This window comes from Gorilla gorilla, chromosome 15 (genome assembly GCF_029281585.2).
Source record: "Gorilla gorilla gorilla isolate KB3781 chromosome 15, NHGRI_mGorGor1-v2.1_pri, whole genome shotgun sequence".
NCBI classification, from domain to species: Eukaryota; Metazoa; Chordata; class Mammalia; order Primates; family Hominidae; genus Gorilla; species Gorilla gorilla.
In genome coordinates, this window is record NC_073239.2 from 113,291,410 (window position 1) to 113,308,611 (window position 17,202).

General features: G+C 35.8%; 1 protein-coding gene across 8 annotated transcripts in view; it reads right to left on the reverse strand.

Moving 5' to 3' along the window:
• Positions 1–17,202, reverse strand: part of ATG2B (autophagy related 2B) — an 83,398-nt gene that overhangs the window by 53,748 nt on the left and 12,448 nt on the right. For all 8 annotated transcript variants that reach the window (XR_002002657.3, XR_010130825.1, XR_002002656.3 and 5 more), the window contains exons 2-7: positions 13,147–13,309; positions 11,193–11,345; positions 10,616–10,718; positions 9,062–9,224; positions 7,469–7,648; positions 399–495 (exon numbers count right to left, since the gene is read on the reverse strand). Coding sequence is in view for 5 of the 8 variants with exons in the window: in XM_019009952.4 (XP_018865497.1) it covers positions 399–495; positions 7,469–7,648; positions 9,062–9,224; positions 10,616–10,718; positions 11,193–11,345; positions 13,147–13,309 (859 nt within the window). In the remaining 3 variants the exon portion in view is untranslated. The remainder of the gene's footprint in view (positions 1–398; positions 496–7,468; positions 7,649–9,061; positions 9,225–10,615; positions 10,719–11,192; positions 11,346–13,146; positions 13,310–17,202) is intronic.

Below are 17,202 nucleotides of genomic sequence, written 5' to 3' on the forward strand. Positions count from 1 at the left end.
TCAGAGCTCTAAGCAACAGCTTTAAGCAACTAGCCAGGAATCCCAAAATCTTATCGCTGACAGATAGAAGCCATTGAAAATATTTTAAAATGTGTACCACTTACTGTGTTCAAGAATTATACTTTCTCGATTGTATGAAGTACTATCCCCAACCAAAGAAGTCAGAACAATTTTAGAAAAGTTAAGAATGTGACACACATAATCTGAAGTGAATATGTCCCATGGTAACACATTCAAAACACCCAATCAAATTTTACTACTTAACATTCTTATTTGCTTCTTTCAATTCAGATATTCAAAAATGATAGACTTTCCTACATGTACATACATTACATATTTTAAAGTTTTTTAAAATTTAAAAAAGTAACAAGTATATATAACAACAGAATTATACTTGCCTGGTCCAGCAATAGCTGCCAACATATCCAAAAGCAAGTGCACCTGTCTTGGTGACAGGAGTAGATGAATAGAGTCTATCTGTCCATCAACATCCAACTTAAGGGAAAAAAAAAAAACTATTCATGAGGAGTATTCTTTATAACCTTATCACCATAAACGTCAGTATATTTTAATGAACTGAGATGAATACTGAGTCTTTAGTCTTGGAGTCCTTCATCTGAGACTCTCTCTACTAATTCACACCATCTAAATGAAAAGACTTAAAGGCCACCAAACTGTTGTTCTAAAAGGAAAAACCCTCCTGAGAAATTCCATGCTGACGAGTCCAATGTTATACTTTTTGTCTCTTCAAGTCTTCTGAGTACTTAAAAGTATTTGAGGAGGACTTAAGACATAGTCTCCAAGGATGAATATTAAGGTAGCAATAGCACAGTATTCACTGACTTTCAAAAGACTGAAATCATAATCCTTAAAGTCTGATTCACATCAAGAACAAATAAAGTTGGCTTTCTTAAGTACACTACCAATCATGCAGAGCATGTAAGGACCTTCTCCTCCAACACTGTGCCTTCCCAGTACCTACTGTGGTCCACAAAGCCCACTCTGCATGCAAGGGGACGCCACTACAGAAATGTGGACAGAAGATGGTGCTTAGGTGGACTTCCTTTCTCTTTTCCAACTCTTTGCCCACTTTTCCAACTAGAAATAAAAGCTCCATCCCACTCTCTTGATGATTCCTGAATACTCTGACAAAAGCAATTACTTTATTCTCTACATTACATTCTAAAAAGCAGAATATCCTTGCCTTACTTTTCATTCGCCTCCTCTTAACACTGACTCCTATTATTTTTACGTCATTTTGCAACTGAAAAATAATAGAATTAACAAAACATTTATATCTAGAAAATGACTTCTTCCCAGGAGAAAAAGGGATTCCTTCTGATTCTAAAACAAAACAAAACAAAAAAACAAATAAACTACATAATGATTGAGAAATTTCGATGACCTAAGAAATCCAGTAAAATAAATCATTATTATCACTTTTATTTTTAGCATTGGGGTACCATGCTAAGTGCTTTTATATGTATTTCCTCTAATTCTTATTACTGTTCCTGTTTTATAGGTGAAGAAACGAGTTCACAAAGATTCAGTGAATTGCACAAGGCCCATGTAGCAGATCCAGAGCTGGATTTTCACCTAGGCTGACCTGGAGGAAAAGCCCTCACTCCTTCCACGGCATGGCTCCCCTGTTCTGCCCACAGACAACTTATTTTACGGGGCACCTTCCTGACTACTGATATCCCAAGCCATGAGCCAACCTAAGGCTGAGAGGAGAGAGAAAATGTGTTTCTAACTACATGCCAAATTTAAAAATTGTTTTATAATTTCACAATTGTTGTACTGAAAGCACAATCTCTGACTTTCATTAGAATGGACAATCAAGAGTTTCATTTGTAATTCATTGAAATTAAAATTTTCATAGAAATATTTCATTATTTGTACATTCTAAGTTTGGCATAAAAAGAACAAAGTACTTACTACTTTCTTTTGCAAATATAAAAGAACATAACTAAAAAACAAATTTCAACTCAATGTAACATGGTAACTGAAACAAAACATCTCTAAATTCAATACGGGCAGTCTCCAATTTTCAATAAAATGCATTCCTAAAAACATAGGCTAAAACTGAATACATGAAACACAGACTTACACACTACTCAAGGGAATACTATTCAGAGAACTTAAAAAAAAACCATGAAATCTTTCATAACATTTTGAATCCACAGTTGAAAGAGTGAAGGCTAATGTACATCAGAAAGAGATTAAAGATCTGACATTTTCAGCACCCCTAATTAATGCCATCTTTATCTACACTATATTTTATGAGATCTATGTTTCTCAATACTAAAATCCAGAACTTGTCTTTTTCCATTTAGCACCATTTGCATTAAATAAAAACAAATTATACTCAAATACTCAAGTCATTACACAAAAATTACTCTATAGGCAAGGGTAGTACTTCTAAATATTAAATATTGGCTGGCACACAATGCCACTACGCAGTTTTTCCACATGTTCATTTGTCACTAATATACAGAACTCTAAAAGTAACATATTTATACATTTGTACAAATGTATACATAATGTTTTATTATAAAAGACATTTGTACAAATCAACACATCATGTACAAAAGTTTGGGTTTACATAAATATAAAAGCATACAAATGTTGAGGACTACATATAATTAACCAAAACAGAACTATAAAAGTTATTGCTATGCTTCCTCCTTACAGACATGGCAAATGCATTCCCCAGAGACATAAACATATTATTAGTATAGTTTCCCAAGGATGTTACCACAGCAGAGGATTCCCTGTAGAGTTTACATAATCCTTTGACTATCTGTTCTGCTAACAATCCCAACATGTTACTTGTAAAGGGCCTTTTGACATTATGAAAGGATTTTGCACCATCTGAAGAAGGACAGAGCAGTAAACAGAAGGGGCATGAGTAATCAGTAATAGGAGTGTCTTCATTCTACTTTCCTCCTCCTCCAACTCTAGTCAGAGGTTCCAATCCAAGGAGGGATTTCCGGAGATTCTTCAATCCTCTCAAAAATCATTTTATGTATATTGACACGTACTTAGTGGCTCCCTCTTCCGTGTCCCCACAGCAATTTCCATACCCCTTACTGTATCTTTTACCAAGGCAAAGATTGTATCCGATTCATCTTTGCAACTGTCCGAAAAACTGGGACAGGTAAGTGGCTGGCATACGGTAGTCACTTGAACATCTACAACTAGGGAGATCAGTAAATAAACAAATGAATAAATCCGGGTATCTTCTTAATTAAAACTAAGTTTTATAGAGATTATGTAGAAAATTTGTTTTCAAGGTGTGAAAATAATGCTTGACAAATACATTTTTAACTAAGTAAATGCAAGTTTCCTGGTTCTCCATAAGACTGATCAATGTGATTCCCTAAGAGGCAAATATAGTTGTATTTATACAGTGTCTTTATACAGTGTCAAAGCTATGAGAAGGAGAACCCTCATATGCTTTTGGTGGGAATGTAAATTAGTACAACCACTACAGAGAACAGTATGAAGGTTCCTCAGAAAACTAAAAAATATGTTTTTGTATGCTTTGTCAAAGATCAGTTAGTTGTATGCATTTGGTTTTATTTCTGGGTTCTCTATTCTGTTCCATTGGACTAAGTGCCTATTTTTATACCAGTACCATACTGTTTTGCTAACTACAGCCTTGTAGTATAATTTAAAGTCCAGTAATGTGATGACCCAGATCTGTTCTTTTTGTTTAGTATTGTTTTGGCTGTGGTGGGCTCTTCTCTGGTTCCATATGAATTTTAGGGTTGTTTTTTCTAGTTCTGTGAAAACTGACGGTATTCTGATGGGAATTGCATTGAATATGTGGATTGTTGTGGGCAGTATGGTTATCTTCACAAAATGCATTATTTCCATCCATGAGTATGGGATGTGTTTCCATTCGTTTGTGTCATCTATTCTTTCAGCAGTGTTTTGCAGTTTTCCACTTGTAGAGAGATTCAGCTCCTTGGTTAAGTATATGCCTAGGTATTTTATTTTATTTTATTTTATTTGCAGCTATTGTAAAAGGGATTGAGCTCTTGATTTGATTCTTAGCTTGGTCACTGTTGGTGTATAGCACTGCTACTGATTCGTGTACGCTGATTTTGTAACCTGGGAGTTTACTGAATTCATTGATCAGATCTGGGAGCCTTTTGGATGAGTCTTCAGGGCTGTCTAGGTATATGATCATAGCATCGGTGAACAGCTATAGTTAGACTTCCTCTTTTCCAATTTGGATGTCCTTTATTTCTTTCTCTTGCCTGATTGCCCTGGCTAGGACTTCCAGTACTATGTTGAATAGAAGTGGTGAAAGTGGGCATCCTTGTCTTGTTCCAGTTCTCAGGGGGAATGCTTTCAACTTTTCCCCATTCAGTATGATGTTGGTTGTAAGTTTGTTATATATGTCTTTGATTACACTTTGAGGTAAGTCCCTTCTGTGCCTATTTTGTTGAGAGTTTTTATCATAAAGGGATGCTGAATTTCATCAAATGCAAAACTATAAATTGGTTAGAACACCCCCTATTCAATAAATGATGTTGGGAAAACTGGCAAGCCACATGTGGAAGAAAGAACCTGGATCCTCATCTCTCACCCTATACAAGAATCAACTCAAGATGGACCAAAGATGTAAATATAAGACTTGAAACCATAAAAATTCTATAAGAAAACACTGGAAAAACTCTTCTGGACATTGGCTTAGGCAAAGAATTCATGACTAAGACCTCAGCGAATGCAAAAAAAACAAAAATAAATGGGACCTGATTAAATTAAAAAGCTTCTGCTCAGCAAAAGAAATAATCAGCAGAGTAAACGGACAACCCACAGAGTAGGAGAAAATATTTGTAAACTATGCATCCAGCAAAGGACTAATATCCAGAATCTACAAGGAGTTCAAACAAATCGGCAAGAAAAAAATAACCCCATCAGAAAGTGAGCAAGGGACATGATTATATATTTCTCAAAGAAGATATTTAAACTGCCAACAACCATGAAAAAGTGTTCAACATCACTAATGATCAGGAAAATGCAAATTAAAAACACAATGAGATACCACCTTACTCCTGCAAGAATGGCCATAATTAAAAAGTCAAAAAACAATAGATGTTGGGATGGACGTCGTAAAAAAGGAACGCTTTTACACTGCTGGTAGGAATGTAAACTAGTACAACTATTATGGAAAGCAGTATGGAAATTCCTTAAAAAACTAAAAGTAGATCTACCATTCGACCCAGCAATTCCACAGTGTGTGTGTGTGTGTGTGTGTGTGTGTGTATACATATATACACACACATATATACACATATATACACACATATATATACACACATATATATGTATGTGGTGTATATACATACATGTGGTGTATATATGTATGTGGTGCGTGTGTATATATATATATATGGTGTATATTTATGTGGTATATATACACACCACATACACATATACACCACATATATATACACCATATACAAATATATATATATATATATATATTTACACACAGTGAAATACTACTCAGCCATAAAAAGGAACAAAATAATGTCTTTTGCAGCAACTTGGATGGAACTGGAGGCCATTATTCTAAGTTAAGGAACTTAGGAATGGAAAACCAAATACCATATGTTCTCACTTATAAGTGGGAGCTAAGCTATGAGAATGCAAAACATACAGAGGTATATAATGGACTGTAGGGACTCAGGAGGAGGGGAGGTTAGGAAGGAGGTGAAGGATAAAAGACCACATATTGAGTATACCGTACACTGCTCAGGTGACAAGTACACTAAAATCTCAGAATTTACCACTAAAGAACTCATCTATGTAACCAAAAACCACCTGTATCCCAAAAACTACTGAAATTTTTGAAAAAAGAAAACAAAGGGACAACAAGAAAAACTAAAAATAGAACTTCCATATGATTCAACAATTCCACATAAGGTATATACCCACAAGAAAGGAAAGCAATATACCAAAGAGATAGCTGCACTGTCATGTTTACAGCACACTATTCACATAGTGAATATATATGATATATATGAATATATGCTATATGTGATATATATGATATATATGAATATATGCTATATAGAATATACGATATATATGAATATATATATCATATATGATATATATTCGCACACACATATATATATTCACACACACATCTGTGTGTGTGTGTGTATTTATATATATATGGACTCATCCTATATATGGACCCATATATGGACCAAAATATGGACTCATCCTACATATCCATCAACGGATGAATGGATAAAGAAAATGTGGTATATATGCACAATGGAATATTATTCAACCATAAAAAATAATGAAGTCCTGTCATTTGTAACATCATGAATGGAACTAGAAGCCATTATGTTAAGTGACATAAGCCAAGCACAAAAAGATAACGCATGTTCTCACTCATAGGCAGGAGCTAAAAAAGAGGATCTCATGAAGATTCCCCTACTCACGAAGAGTAGACTGATGGTTACCAGAGGCTGGGAACAGTGGGGAAATGAAGGGAAAAAGAATATAAATATACTGATTATCACTTAACTTACACTTAAAAATAGTAAAGGCTCCTGGTGAGGTGGCTCATGCCTATAATCCCAACACTTTGGGAGGCTGAGCAAGAAGGACTGCTTCAGCCCAGGAGTTCGAGACCAGCCTGGGCAACATAGTGAGACCCTGTCTCTACAAAAAACATAATACAAAAATTAGCCAGGCATGGTGGCATGTGCCTGTAGCCCCAGCTACTTGTGAGGCGGAGGCGGGAGGGTTGCTTGAGCCCAGGAAGTTGAGGCTGCAGTGAGCCAAGATCTTGTCACTGCACCCCTGCACCCCAGCCTGGGCAACAGAGGGAGACCTCACCTCAGAAAAAAAAAAAAAAAAAAAAGAATGAAAGACGATATATAGGTTTATTTTATGTCAAAAAATTTTAAAGCTATGAGACAATGGAAAAAGTCTATCTTTTCACAAATATTATACAACTATATAAAAATGGTCATTCTGTTCAAAATAGATGGGTAGATATTTTTACATACATATAATTATAAAAACATCTCCTACAGATTTCTTGCTTGCCAAATCTCTTTTCCTTTAAACTTAATTTTATGAAAATAGAATTTTTTAAATAAATTCCTAGTTATCTGAACTAATGAAACCATGTTTAATACCAAAAAGAGAGGTTTGTCAGTTTCGAATTGTCGGAATAGGGTAGAGTGAGTGTAGAAGGCAGCTCTTTATAAAACATGAGCTGCAACAGTAGGGCAAAGGCAGTCCTCACATAAATTTTGTGACCTAGGATAGAAGCATCAACTGAGAGTAAAAATGCTAACTCGGTGACAGCGGTACACTAGTTACAGGATAATCTGCAGTAATCAATCAGTGAATCACTGCATAGAATAAAGAATACTTGTACTTTTATTTTGGTTTTACTATAGAAAGTGAAACAAACACTGACCTTAGCTCCAGGAAGCACTTCATTCTGTTTCAACGTGAGACTCAACTCCAACCTACCAATTAACCCTCCAATCTGCACTGGGTCAGAAGGTGCTATCTCTGGTAAATTTCTAGTTAGCTGTGGGTGTGGCTCATAAACAATTTTGGGGTTCCAGCTAGGTGACAGCTTTGGCTCAGTTTCCTACAATAAAGTGACAAAAATAATTATTTAAAATACTTTCACATAAATAAAATGAAATGTAAAATATAAATGTCAACTTAAGAAGAATAAAATATTTGACATGCAAAACTGTATGATGTTACAATGGACAAACCAGTATCATATAGCTAAAATGAAACACAGTCCACTAAAATGTTAGCACAGTCCACTGGTAATAAAAGCAAGTCATGAAAAAGGACTTCATGAAAAAAAGCACAGTATCTGTTCAAGTTACAGCAGTAAGAAAACCTAATGGGCACTGTATAATTAAGAAAATCTGATTTGTAAAATAACAAAAAAGGCAAATTATACAGTGACTGACTTATAAAAGGACTCTCCTCTTGGAAGGGATTTAACAGAATTCCTTAATTATAAAGCTTTTTAAAGAGATGATTTGTAGAATAAAATTTCATCAATACAGTCAGTATGTAAGGTAAATTTGCACACTGCTTAATTTCCTCTGTTTTTATTGTAAAAAAAAAAAATTAGACGTTAATATAGGCTAAACATCTCTAAACCAAAAACCCAAAATCCAAAATGCTCCAAAATCCAAAACTTTTTGAGTGCCAACATGACACTCCCACAAGGTCAGGAAAATACACCTGACCTCACGTGATGGGCTGCAGTCAAATATTTGTTTCATGCACAAAATTATTGAAAATATTGTATAAAATTACCTTCAGGCTATGTGTATAAGGCATATATGAAACGTAAATGGGCCAGATGTGGTGGCTCACGCCTGTAATCTCAGCACTTTGGGAGGCCGAGGCAGGTGGATCGCCAGAGGTCAGGAGTTCGAGACCAGCCTGGCCAACGTTGCGAAACCCCGTCTCTACTAAAAATACAAAAATTAGCCGGGCATGGTAGCATGTGCCTGTAATCCCAGCTACTCAGGAGGCTGAGGCAGGAGAATCCCTTGAATCTGCGAGGCGGAGGTTGCAGTGAGTCGAGATTGCGCCACTGCACACCAGCCTGGGCGACAAGAGACTCTCTCCAAAAAAAAAAAAAAAAAACATAAATGAGTTTTATGAGTTTTGTATTTAGACTTGGGTCTCATCCCCAAGATACCTCATTATGTCTATAAAAATATTCAAAAATCTGAAACACAGTCCCAGCATTTTGAATAAGAGATACTCAACTTCTACACCATTTTCCCCCAAGATACAGTACCCAACATTTCTCTTTCAAACTAATACACAGCACACTGGTAGGAATATAAATATTAGTATTTTCAAATCTCTGAAATATATATTACCATTACTGAATATTTGCATTAAATCTCAAGACAGAGATTCATTAAGACATATTATACATCCTAGCAAAATTTAATAGCCCCCATTTAAACCTTTTAAAAAAATCTATGATTATGGTTTTAGGGTTTTTGTTTTTTCTTACCACTGGTGCAGTTGAACACACTGGGGAAGATTTGGCTGATGCAGAAAACTCATCCCAGAAGAGAGACACTCCAGAGAGCTGAAGTAACTTGTGAGCAAAAGCAGTGGGTTGATGCACATTAATTCCTGAGGATTCGTCAGCAGTTTCATCACAGTACACAGTTCTGAAATTTTTTTAAAAAGCATTTACAAAAAGCTCCTAGGGGTGCAGCGCACCAGCATGGCACGTGTATACATATGTAACTAACCTGCACATTGTGTACATGTACCCTAAAACTTAAAGTATAATAATAATAATTATTATTATTATAATTAATAAATAAATTATAAATAAATAGAATCTCCTAGGAAAACCTATTTACAATAAGAAACGCACATAGCTTTTTTAAGATAAGGGGTTTTTTCAAGTGTTAGCACTTCTTAGAATATGCCTATAATATGGTCAGTCTCACCATGCTTTACTACCGTAAATATTTTCATGAAGAGGTCTTAACTCCAAAAAGGTAACTTTGTGAAGCTTAAATTGAGAGAAAAAAATTAATAACTCCCTTAAGTTAGTTTTAAGGAAAACAATTCCTGTACTCCCTCACAAAACATCTCTTGGTAACAGTGTGACAGCATTTGGCTCCAAGTCACAAATGACGTTTCTTGAATTCCTATATGTGACTAATTTTCAGTTTAAACAAAACACATAAGGTGGTTCTAAATGCATGAAATTTTAGATTTTTTAAAATCTACTATTTAAGGCAATGGACTCTTATTCCAAAGATCTGCTAACAGTAACTGTTTTACTAATAGGTGTTTTGTGAAAGACAGAAATCTTAACACAGCTGCTTAAAATTCAGTAGAGACCCCCAGTAGATCCACGTACGAAGTGTCTCTGGTGTTCATGCAGTGTACACACTTCATCCTGCTCATTTCTGTTGGCAGTTCATACAGCATTAACACACGGGTGACCAGTTACTGCCTCAAATCAATGCTTAGGTGTATGTATGTAAATTAATCTTGCTTTACAGCTATGTATAAGGGCTTCAAGTGGGCATATGTAAAAAACTAAAAGCAACATACTTATTTTTTTTAAGTAAATATTGCACATATTAACCTTAAAATAATCCTTAGAGGATCCTCAAAACAGTGGCCTTAGCCTTTCTCACTAAAGCAGCACTTAGATTAAGCACAGCAAAACAAAAATGTCTTTCACGTTAATGAAATATGCCTAAATATTGCATTGTTAATATGAAAAAACTGAAACTTTCCCACAGGAAAGCCTTAAATTCAGTGGCACTCAAATGCTTATTATTCTGATCTAACTAAAACAGAATAACTTGCTTTAAATTCAACATGGTATTATATATAATTATACCCCAACTGGCACTTTCAAGTTTTCAATAATGGAATTAGAATAATAAAATTAGCAAATAACTTGAAGAGCAGCACTTTACTCTGAAATTATGCAATATTTTCATATCATAAGCTCTAATCTCCAAAACCTCCCTGAAAATGTAATATCAGAGTTACAATAGGGTCATTTATTTTCAGACATAAAAATTCTTACCTTTCTATTCGAATTTCAAGTGCAGTTCCAGTTTTGGAATTTTCTGGCACGTGTTCAATTCTCAAAACAGTATCTATAAAAGTGACTTTTACTCTTCTTAGTACTAAAGTAAACAAGTAATTGTCAACGTAAGAGACCACATATATGCTAAATAAAAACCTCCAAAGAAATAAATAAGTACTAGTTTGATAAGAACTTTTGTTTACAAAATAAAGAAGCTGAATTTCTTTCCATTAAAATCCTTAAATCCTGAGTTTTGTAATAAATATTTTGCCTTACTGAGCACTTAACCATGTTACATCTCAACAGATGCTTGGGACAACGGCTAACACTATCTGTTGTATTCTAATCCATTCACTATGCAAGCATAATAAATGGAGAAACTAAGGTACCAAAAAAAACAACATGCAATTAAATGGAATATTTAAAATACCTCAATTCTAAAGTTCTGAAGTGGGAACAGTAATTCTTTTAAAAATCCATTCCAATGGATTTGCCTTATACAAAGCTTATTACATGAAGGTACAAAACTACTAAATCAAATCTAAATTTTTGAAAATTCTCAGTAACACCAAACCTGTTTCAATAGTTTCAGCAAACTTTTCAAGTCCTTCAAAAGGCTGGGATCCTTCTCCTTGTTCATCTGTTAGTTTCTGGCTAAGACATTCTTTTGCCAATTGCATACTGCTGGTCATAAAACTTGACCAATACATAGGCTCAGAACCAGTTGCTGTGGAAAATATAAATTAATCCTAAATAATTTCTTAGAGTTACAACAATGCCAGTTCTTAAAATAATACATTTCAAATAGATAAATTCTTAATCTTTTAAGAGATTTTTAACATCATGGTGTTACCCAGGTAAACAATATTCTAGAAAGTACTCTTGAGATTTAAAATCACCTTATAATAACCAAGAAGGAAAAAAAGATCACAGAAAAAAGTCCAGAGAATGTGCTCTCACAACATGTTATATTTTACCAAATATCAATTCATGTATTCATTCAACAAATACTTAATGGATATCCTACAGATGCATGGAACTGTTCTAAATATTATAAGCAGGGGTTGACATACTTTTTCTGTAAAGGGTCAGACAGTAAATATTTTATATTTTGTGGGCCATGTGGTCTGTATCACAACTTCTCAACTCTCATATTATAGCACAAAACAGCCATTAAAGTAAATAAACAAATAAGCATGGCTGTGTTCCAATAAAACTTTATTAACAAAAACAGACGACAGGACCAATTTGGCCTGCAGGTTATAGTTTACTAACCCTGCTGTTGAAAGTAGAAAAAATAATAGCAAATTCTGCCCTCAGAGAACCTACTATATAGTTAAACAAATAAGATACGATTAGTAGACAACTATTGAATGTCAACAGAAAACATTATGAAAGCTAAAAGAAGAGGTTAATTCTTCTTTAGTTAATTATTTCCTTCTAGCTGAGAAAATTAACAGGAAATGTGGCAGAAGTAGTAGATGATACAGGCTTTGGAAATTAGTATATATGTAGATAAAATAAAAGAGCATCCTTGGAGGAGGAAACATATGAGATGTGAAAAATCATTTCCAGATCTTCCCTCATGAGAAAATTCTCCCCACACCTCCCTACATTATTCAAAGCAAAGTGACAGAGATTGCAAGAATTACTGCCTTCCAAAATGGAATTTAAGTCTTTCTAAAGGAATGCTTTAAAGAGAAAAATATTTGAAAGTTTGCCTTCCCATAGAAAAATATTGTATCCACTCATCATGGTTAAAAGATAGAATATTCTTGTAAATTAAATGCCAGATTACTAAAGATGATTTCCATGCATGCATAATCGGTTTTCAAAATACAGAGTTTCACTTTAATTCTACTAAATATAATTTAAACTTTCATGTTTTGGGCAGTACTTGGGATTACAATTCTGTCATTGCATACCAACATACCTGTCACCTAGATTGTCAATTCTATCTATCATTTTTTTCTATATTTATAAGTATAAATAAAGAAGAGCATTCCTTCTCTGCTATAAAGAAGAGCATTCCTTCTCCCTGTCCACCTTACATACTGATTTATCTGTATCAGTATGGTCCTAGAGATTTTTTATTTCATGTGTTATAAACCATTATTGTCATCATTCTTTGTAATACTCAAATTTTCCCAAATTTGGCCAAGGGAAGCCCCCTGACACCCAATCCTGTGTCCCTTTAACATTTCTCCAACAATCTTTGAGCATTCTTCTTTGCTTTCTGGCACAATACTTTTTGAATCTTTAAAACCCAAGTCTCATTTTAGATAACTGATAACAAATAATTAAATAAACCAAATAATCTGTATACTAAAGTTTCTGTGAATAATCGGGGAAAGAAACAACTCTAAATGTGTAAACATGCACATTCTACAAAGAGCCAAGTCGTAATGTATTATCAACTGAAAATTTCACAAATACAAAGCAAAAATACTAAATTTAATGTAATCAGGTTACTTTCCCAGTCTCTGAAGAATAAAAACACATAAAACAGAAACATACAACACACCAACCTGGGCGAGGTCTAGGCCGGAAGACCATTTCTAATCCTCTCACTTCCAGTGCACAATTATCCTGCAGTAAAGAGCCCCATGGAACTGACAGGGAAATTGACTGAATGAATCCTTCAGTGACTTCTAAGGGTGCATCTGCTGACTCCAAGATCTCATTGAGACACTAAGGAGAAAAAACAGGTTCATTTTGAATCACAAGAACAAGAACACAAAGTTGTGAACTTATTCAAAGGTGTCAAATATGCCCACACGTGTTAGGCACTAGGTATAAAGAAAGCAGAGACTTCCACAAGTACAGGCAATCAAAGCAAAAGTGCACAAATGCTTCTGCACAGCAAAGGACACAATTAACAAAGTGAAGGGATAACCCGCAGAATGGCAGAAAATATTTGCAAACTATCTATCTGACCCAGGATTACTAATCAGAACATATAAGGAGCTCAAACAACTCTACAGGAAAAAAATCTAATAATCCTACTAAGAAATGGGCAAATGATTTGAATAGACATTCCTCAAAAGAAGACATACAAATGGCAAACAGGCATGTGAAAAGGTGCTCAACATCACTGACCATCGGAGAAACACAAATGAAAACTACAATGAGATATCATCTCACTACAGTTAAAATGGCTTCCATCCAGAAGACAGGCAATTAACAAATGCTGGAGAGGATGTGCAGCAAAGGCAACCCTCATACACTGCTGGTGGAATTGTAAATTATTACACCCACTATGGAGAACAATTTGGAGGTTCCTCAAAAAAACTAAACATAGAACTACTATGTGATTCGGCAATCCCACTGCTAGGTATAGCCCCCAAAAAAGGAAATCAGTTTATGGAAGAGATATCCACGCTCCCATGTTTACTGCAGCAATATTCACAATAGCCAAGATTTGGAAGCAACCTAAGTGTCCATTAACAGATGAATGGATAAAGAAAATGTGGTACATATACACAATGGAGTACTATTCAGCCATGAAAATGAATAAGATCCTGTCATTTGCAACAACATGAATGGAACTAGAGGTCATTATGTTATATGAAATAAGCCAGGCACAGAAAAACAAACTTTGCATGTTCTCACTTATCTATGGAAGCTAAAAATTAAAACAATTGAACTCATGGTGATAGCAGAAGGATGGTTACCAGAGGCTGGGAAGGGTAGTAGGGTAGCGGGGATGGTTAATGGGTACAAAAATATAGTTAAAATGAATAAGCCCAAGGGCCAGGCATGGTGGCTCACACCTATAATCACGGCACTTTGGGAGGCTGAGACGGGCAGATCTCTCGAGGTCAGCAGTTCGAGACCAGCCTGGCCAACATGGTGAAACCCCGTCTCTACTAAAATTACAAAAATTAGCCAGGCGTGGTAGGACGTGCCTGTAATTCCAGCTGCCTGGGAGGCTGAAACACAAGCATCACTTGGACCCAGGAGGCGGAGGCTGCAGTGAGCCACTGCACTCCAGCCTGGGCGACAGGGGACTCCATCTCAAAAAAAAAAAAAAAAAAAAAGAGTAAGATCTAGTAATTAATCGCACAACAAGGTGTCTACAGTCAATAATTTATTGTACATTTTTAAATATCTAAAAGAGCACAACTGAATTATATGTAACACAAAGGATAAATGCTTGAGGTGATGCATACCCCTTCTACCCTGATGTAATTATTAGGCATTGTATGCCTGTGTCAAATATCTCACGTACCCCATTAATATATACACCTACTATGTACCCACAAAAATTAAGTTAAAAATTAAAAAGAAAGCAGAGACCAAGATAAAGATGATCTCGGTCCTCACTAAGCTTACAAGATAGTATACCATGAAAGAGACAAGTAATTAAAGTGTGATGATTACATACAGAGGAAACACACTGTGCTATTTGAACACATAATAGAACCTAACCTGCAGATTCAAGGCAGCCCACTTGAAGGAGTGCTATTTTAAGCTGGGACCAGAAGACCAGAAGGAGTTAATCAGGCAAAATGGTCCAGGCAAAAACAAAGCATGTGGAAGGATTCAAAGAAAGCAGAAGTCAAAGAAATACATGCACGCATATTTGAAACATCACAGTATTTGAAAAAGAAAAGTTGCTTTAGGCTTCAGTGTGCCAGGGCGAAGACCCAGAGACAAGGCTATGTAGATAAGGAGGAGTAGGATCCAAAGAGCCTTGTAATGCATGTTAAAGAGTCTGAAATTTATCTTAAGGGTGATGTGAAGCCACTGAAGGGCTTTAAGCAAGGACGCCATGATGAGATTCAAACTTTGAGTGGGCCCCTTCAGTTGCCACGTACAGCATGAAGGGAAGATGCCAGCAGGAAGGTTGTTATGAGTAATAGAAGCTAGAGAGGCTGGTTTGGCACAGATAGCAACACTGAGGACAGTCACAAGTGGATAAATTTTTGTAACATATTTAGGAAGCAGAATAATTAATTGGCATCATGAGGGGTAAAAGAAAGAAAGAATTATGAATGACACTTAGGAGGTTGGCTTGGGCAACTGCTTAGATAGAGGTGTCATTTACTGAGATACAGAAACACAGGGAAGCAGGTTAGAGGGAAGATGAGAAGTTCACTTCCAAAGTACACATTTAAGGAGACATCTAGGTAGAGATGCTAAGGAGGAAGCTGGAGCTTCCTCCAGCTAGAGCTCAGGAGAGCCATCTGGGCGGGAGATACAGATTAACGTTACAAACACAGAGGGTAGGTCGGGTATGGTGACTCACGCCTTTAACTCCAACACTGGGAAGCCAAGGCAGGAGGATCTTGAGCTGAGCAGTTTGAGACCAGCCTGGGCAACACATCAAAACCCTGTCTCTACAAGAAATTCAAAAATTAACCAGGTGTAGTGGCGCACACCCGTAATCCCAGCTACTCGAGAAGCCGAGGTGGGAGGAATGCTTAAGCCCAGGAGGCAGAGGTTATAGTGAGACAAGACTGTGCCCCTATACTCCAGTCTGAGCAACTTAGTAAGACCCTGTCTCAAAAAAAATAATAAAATAATAAACAAATGGGTAACTGAAGCCACAGCGTGAGGAGAGAAATGTTTGGGAACTTAGAGTAAAATGAGAGGCAGCTTAAGACAGAACTCATAGATACCAATATTTAAGAAAAGGGTTATGAAAGAGGAGCCTGCAGAAGAAACTAGAAAAAAGCAAAGAGACGTAGAAGGAAAATTGAAAGAGGTTCATGTCCCAGAAAATCATGGAAGAACAACATGACAGAGAAGAGTGGTCAAGCTCAACAAAAGCTAACAAGAAGTCAAAGATTTTTAAATGTCTACTGAAATCAGTAATATTTAAAGTACTGGTGATCCCATTAACAGCAATTTCAGTGGCATGGTGGAGCAAACCAGACTACAACAGGAGACAGACAGAATGAACGTAAATGCGATTTTTAAAAGACAATTTACTTTTCAAATTAAAATAACAAATATTTATTAAATGCCAGCTTATATGTAAAGTGCTTCCTGCATGCTATATTGCATAGGGTAGTATTATAATTCTTTGTCTGTACCCTAGTGTTGAGTAGTGAGACTTGATAGGCTCGTTTTATTTTTGGAGATCACTACTTTAAAAGGCTTTCTTCACGCTGACATTTGTGTAATCCTAAAGACTTTCCCAGTAGTACATGGGCATGGATGGTTTTAAGGTGTAAGCATCCAGACATACTCTTTTCTAAAATGGACTGAGAAGACTACAGACAGTGGTAGCATCAAGCTGGGTCTCCTGTCCCATAGTTCCTTGTACAATCTTCCTTCTCCCACTTAGCCAAAATAGCCATATTTTTCCTCCCTTCAGAAATTCTCCCTTATATACTGTCTAAGGTATAAAAACCTCCAGACAGGGCCAGCAGTACATTTTCTATCTTTTCCCATCTTACACTTTTTTTGGCATGACACTCAGAAATTCAAAGAACTCAGTGATGTTGCTCTTGCAAAATCTCTCAATTCTCATCTACTGATTTATAACATCAGTATTTCTCAATCTATTTTTTAATTTAGAATAAAATGTGTGCCGAGCCCTACTGAATTCCAGCTATAAGTATATTCACCTATGG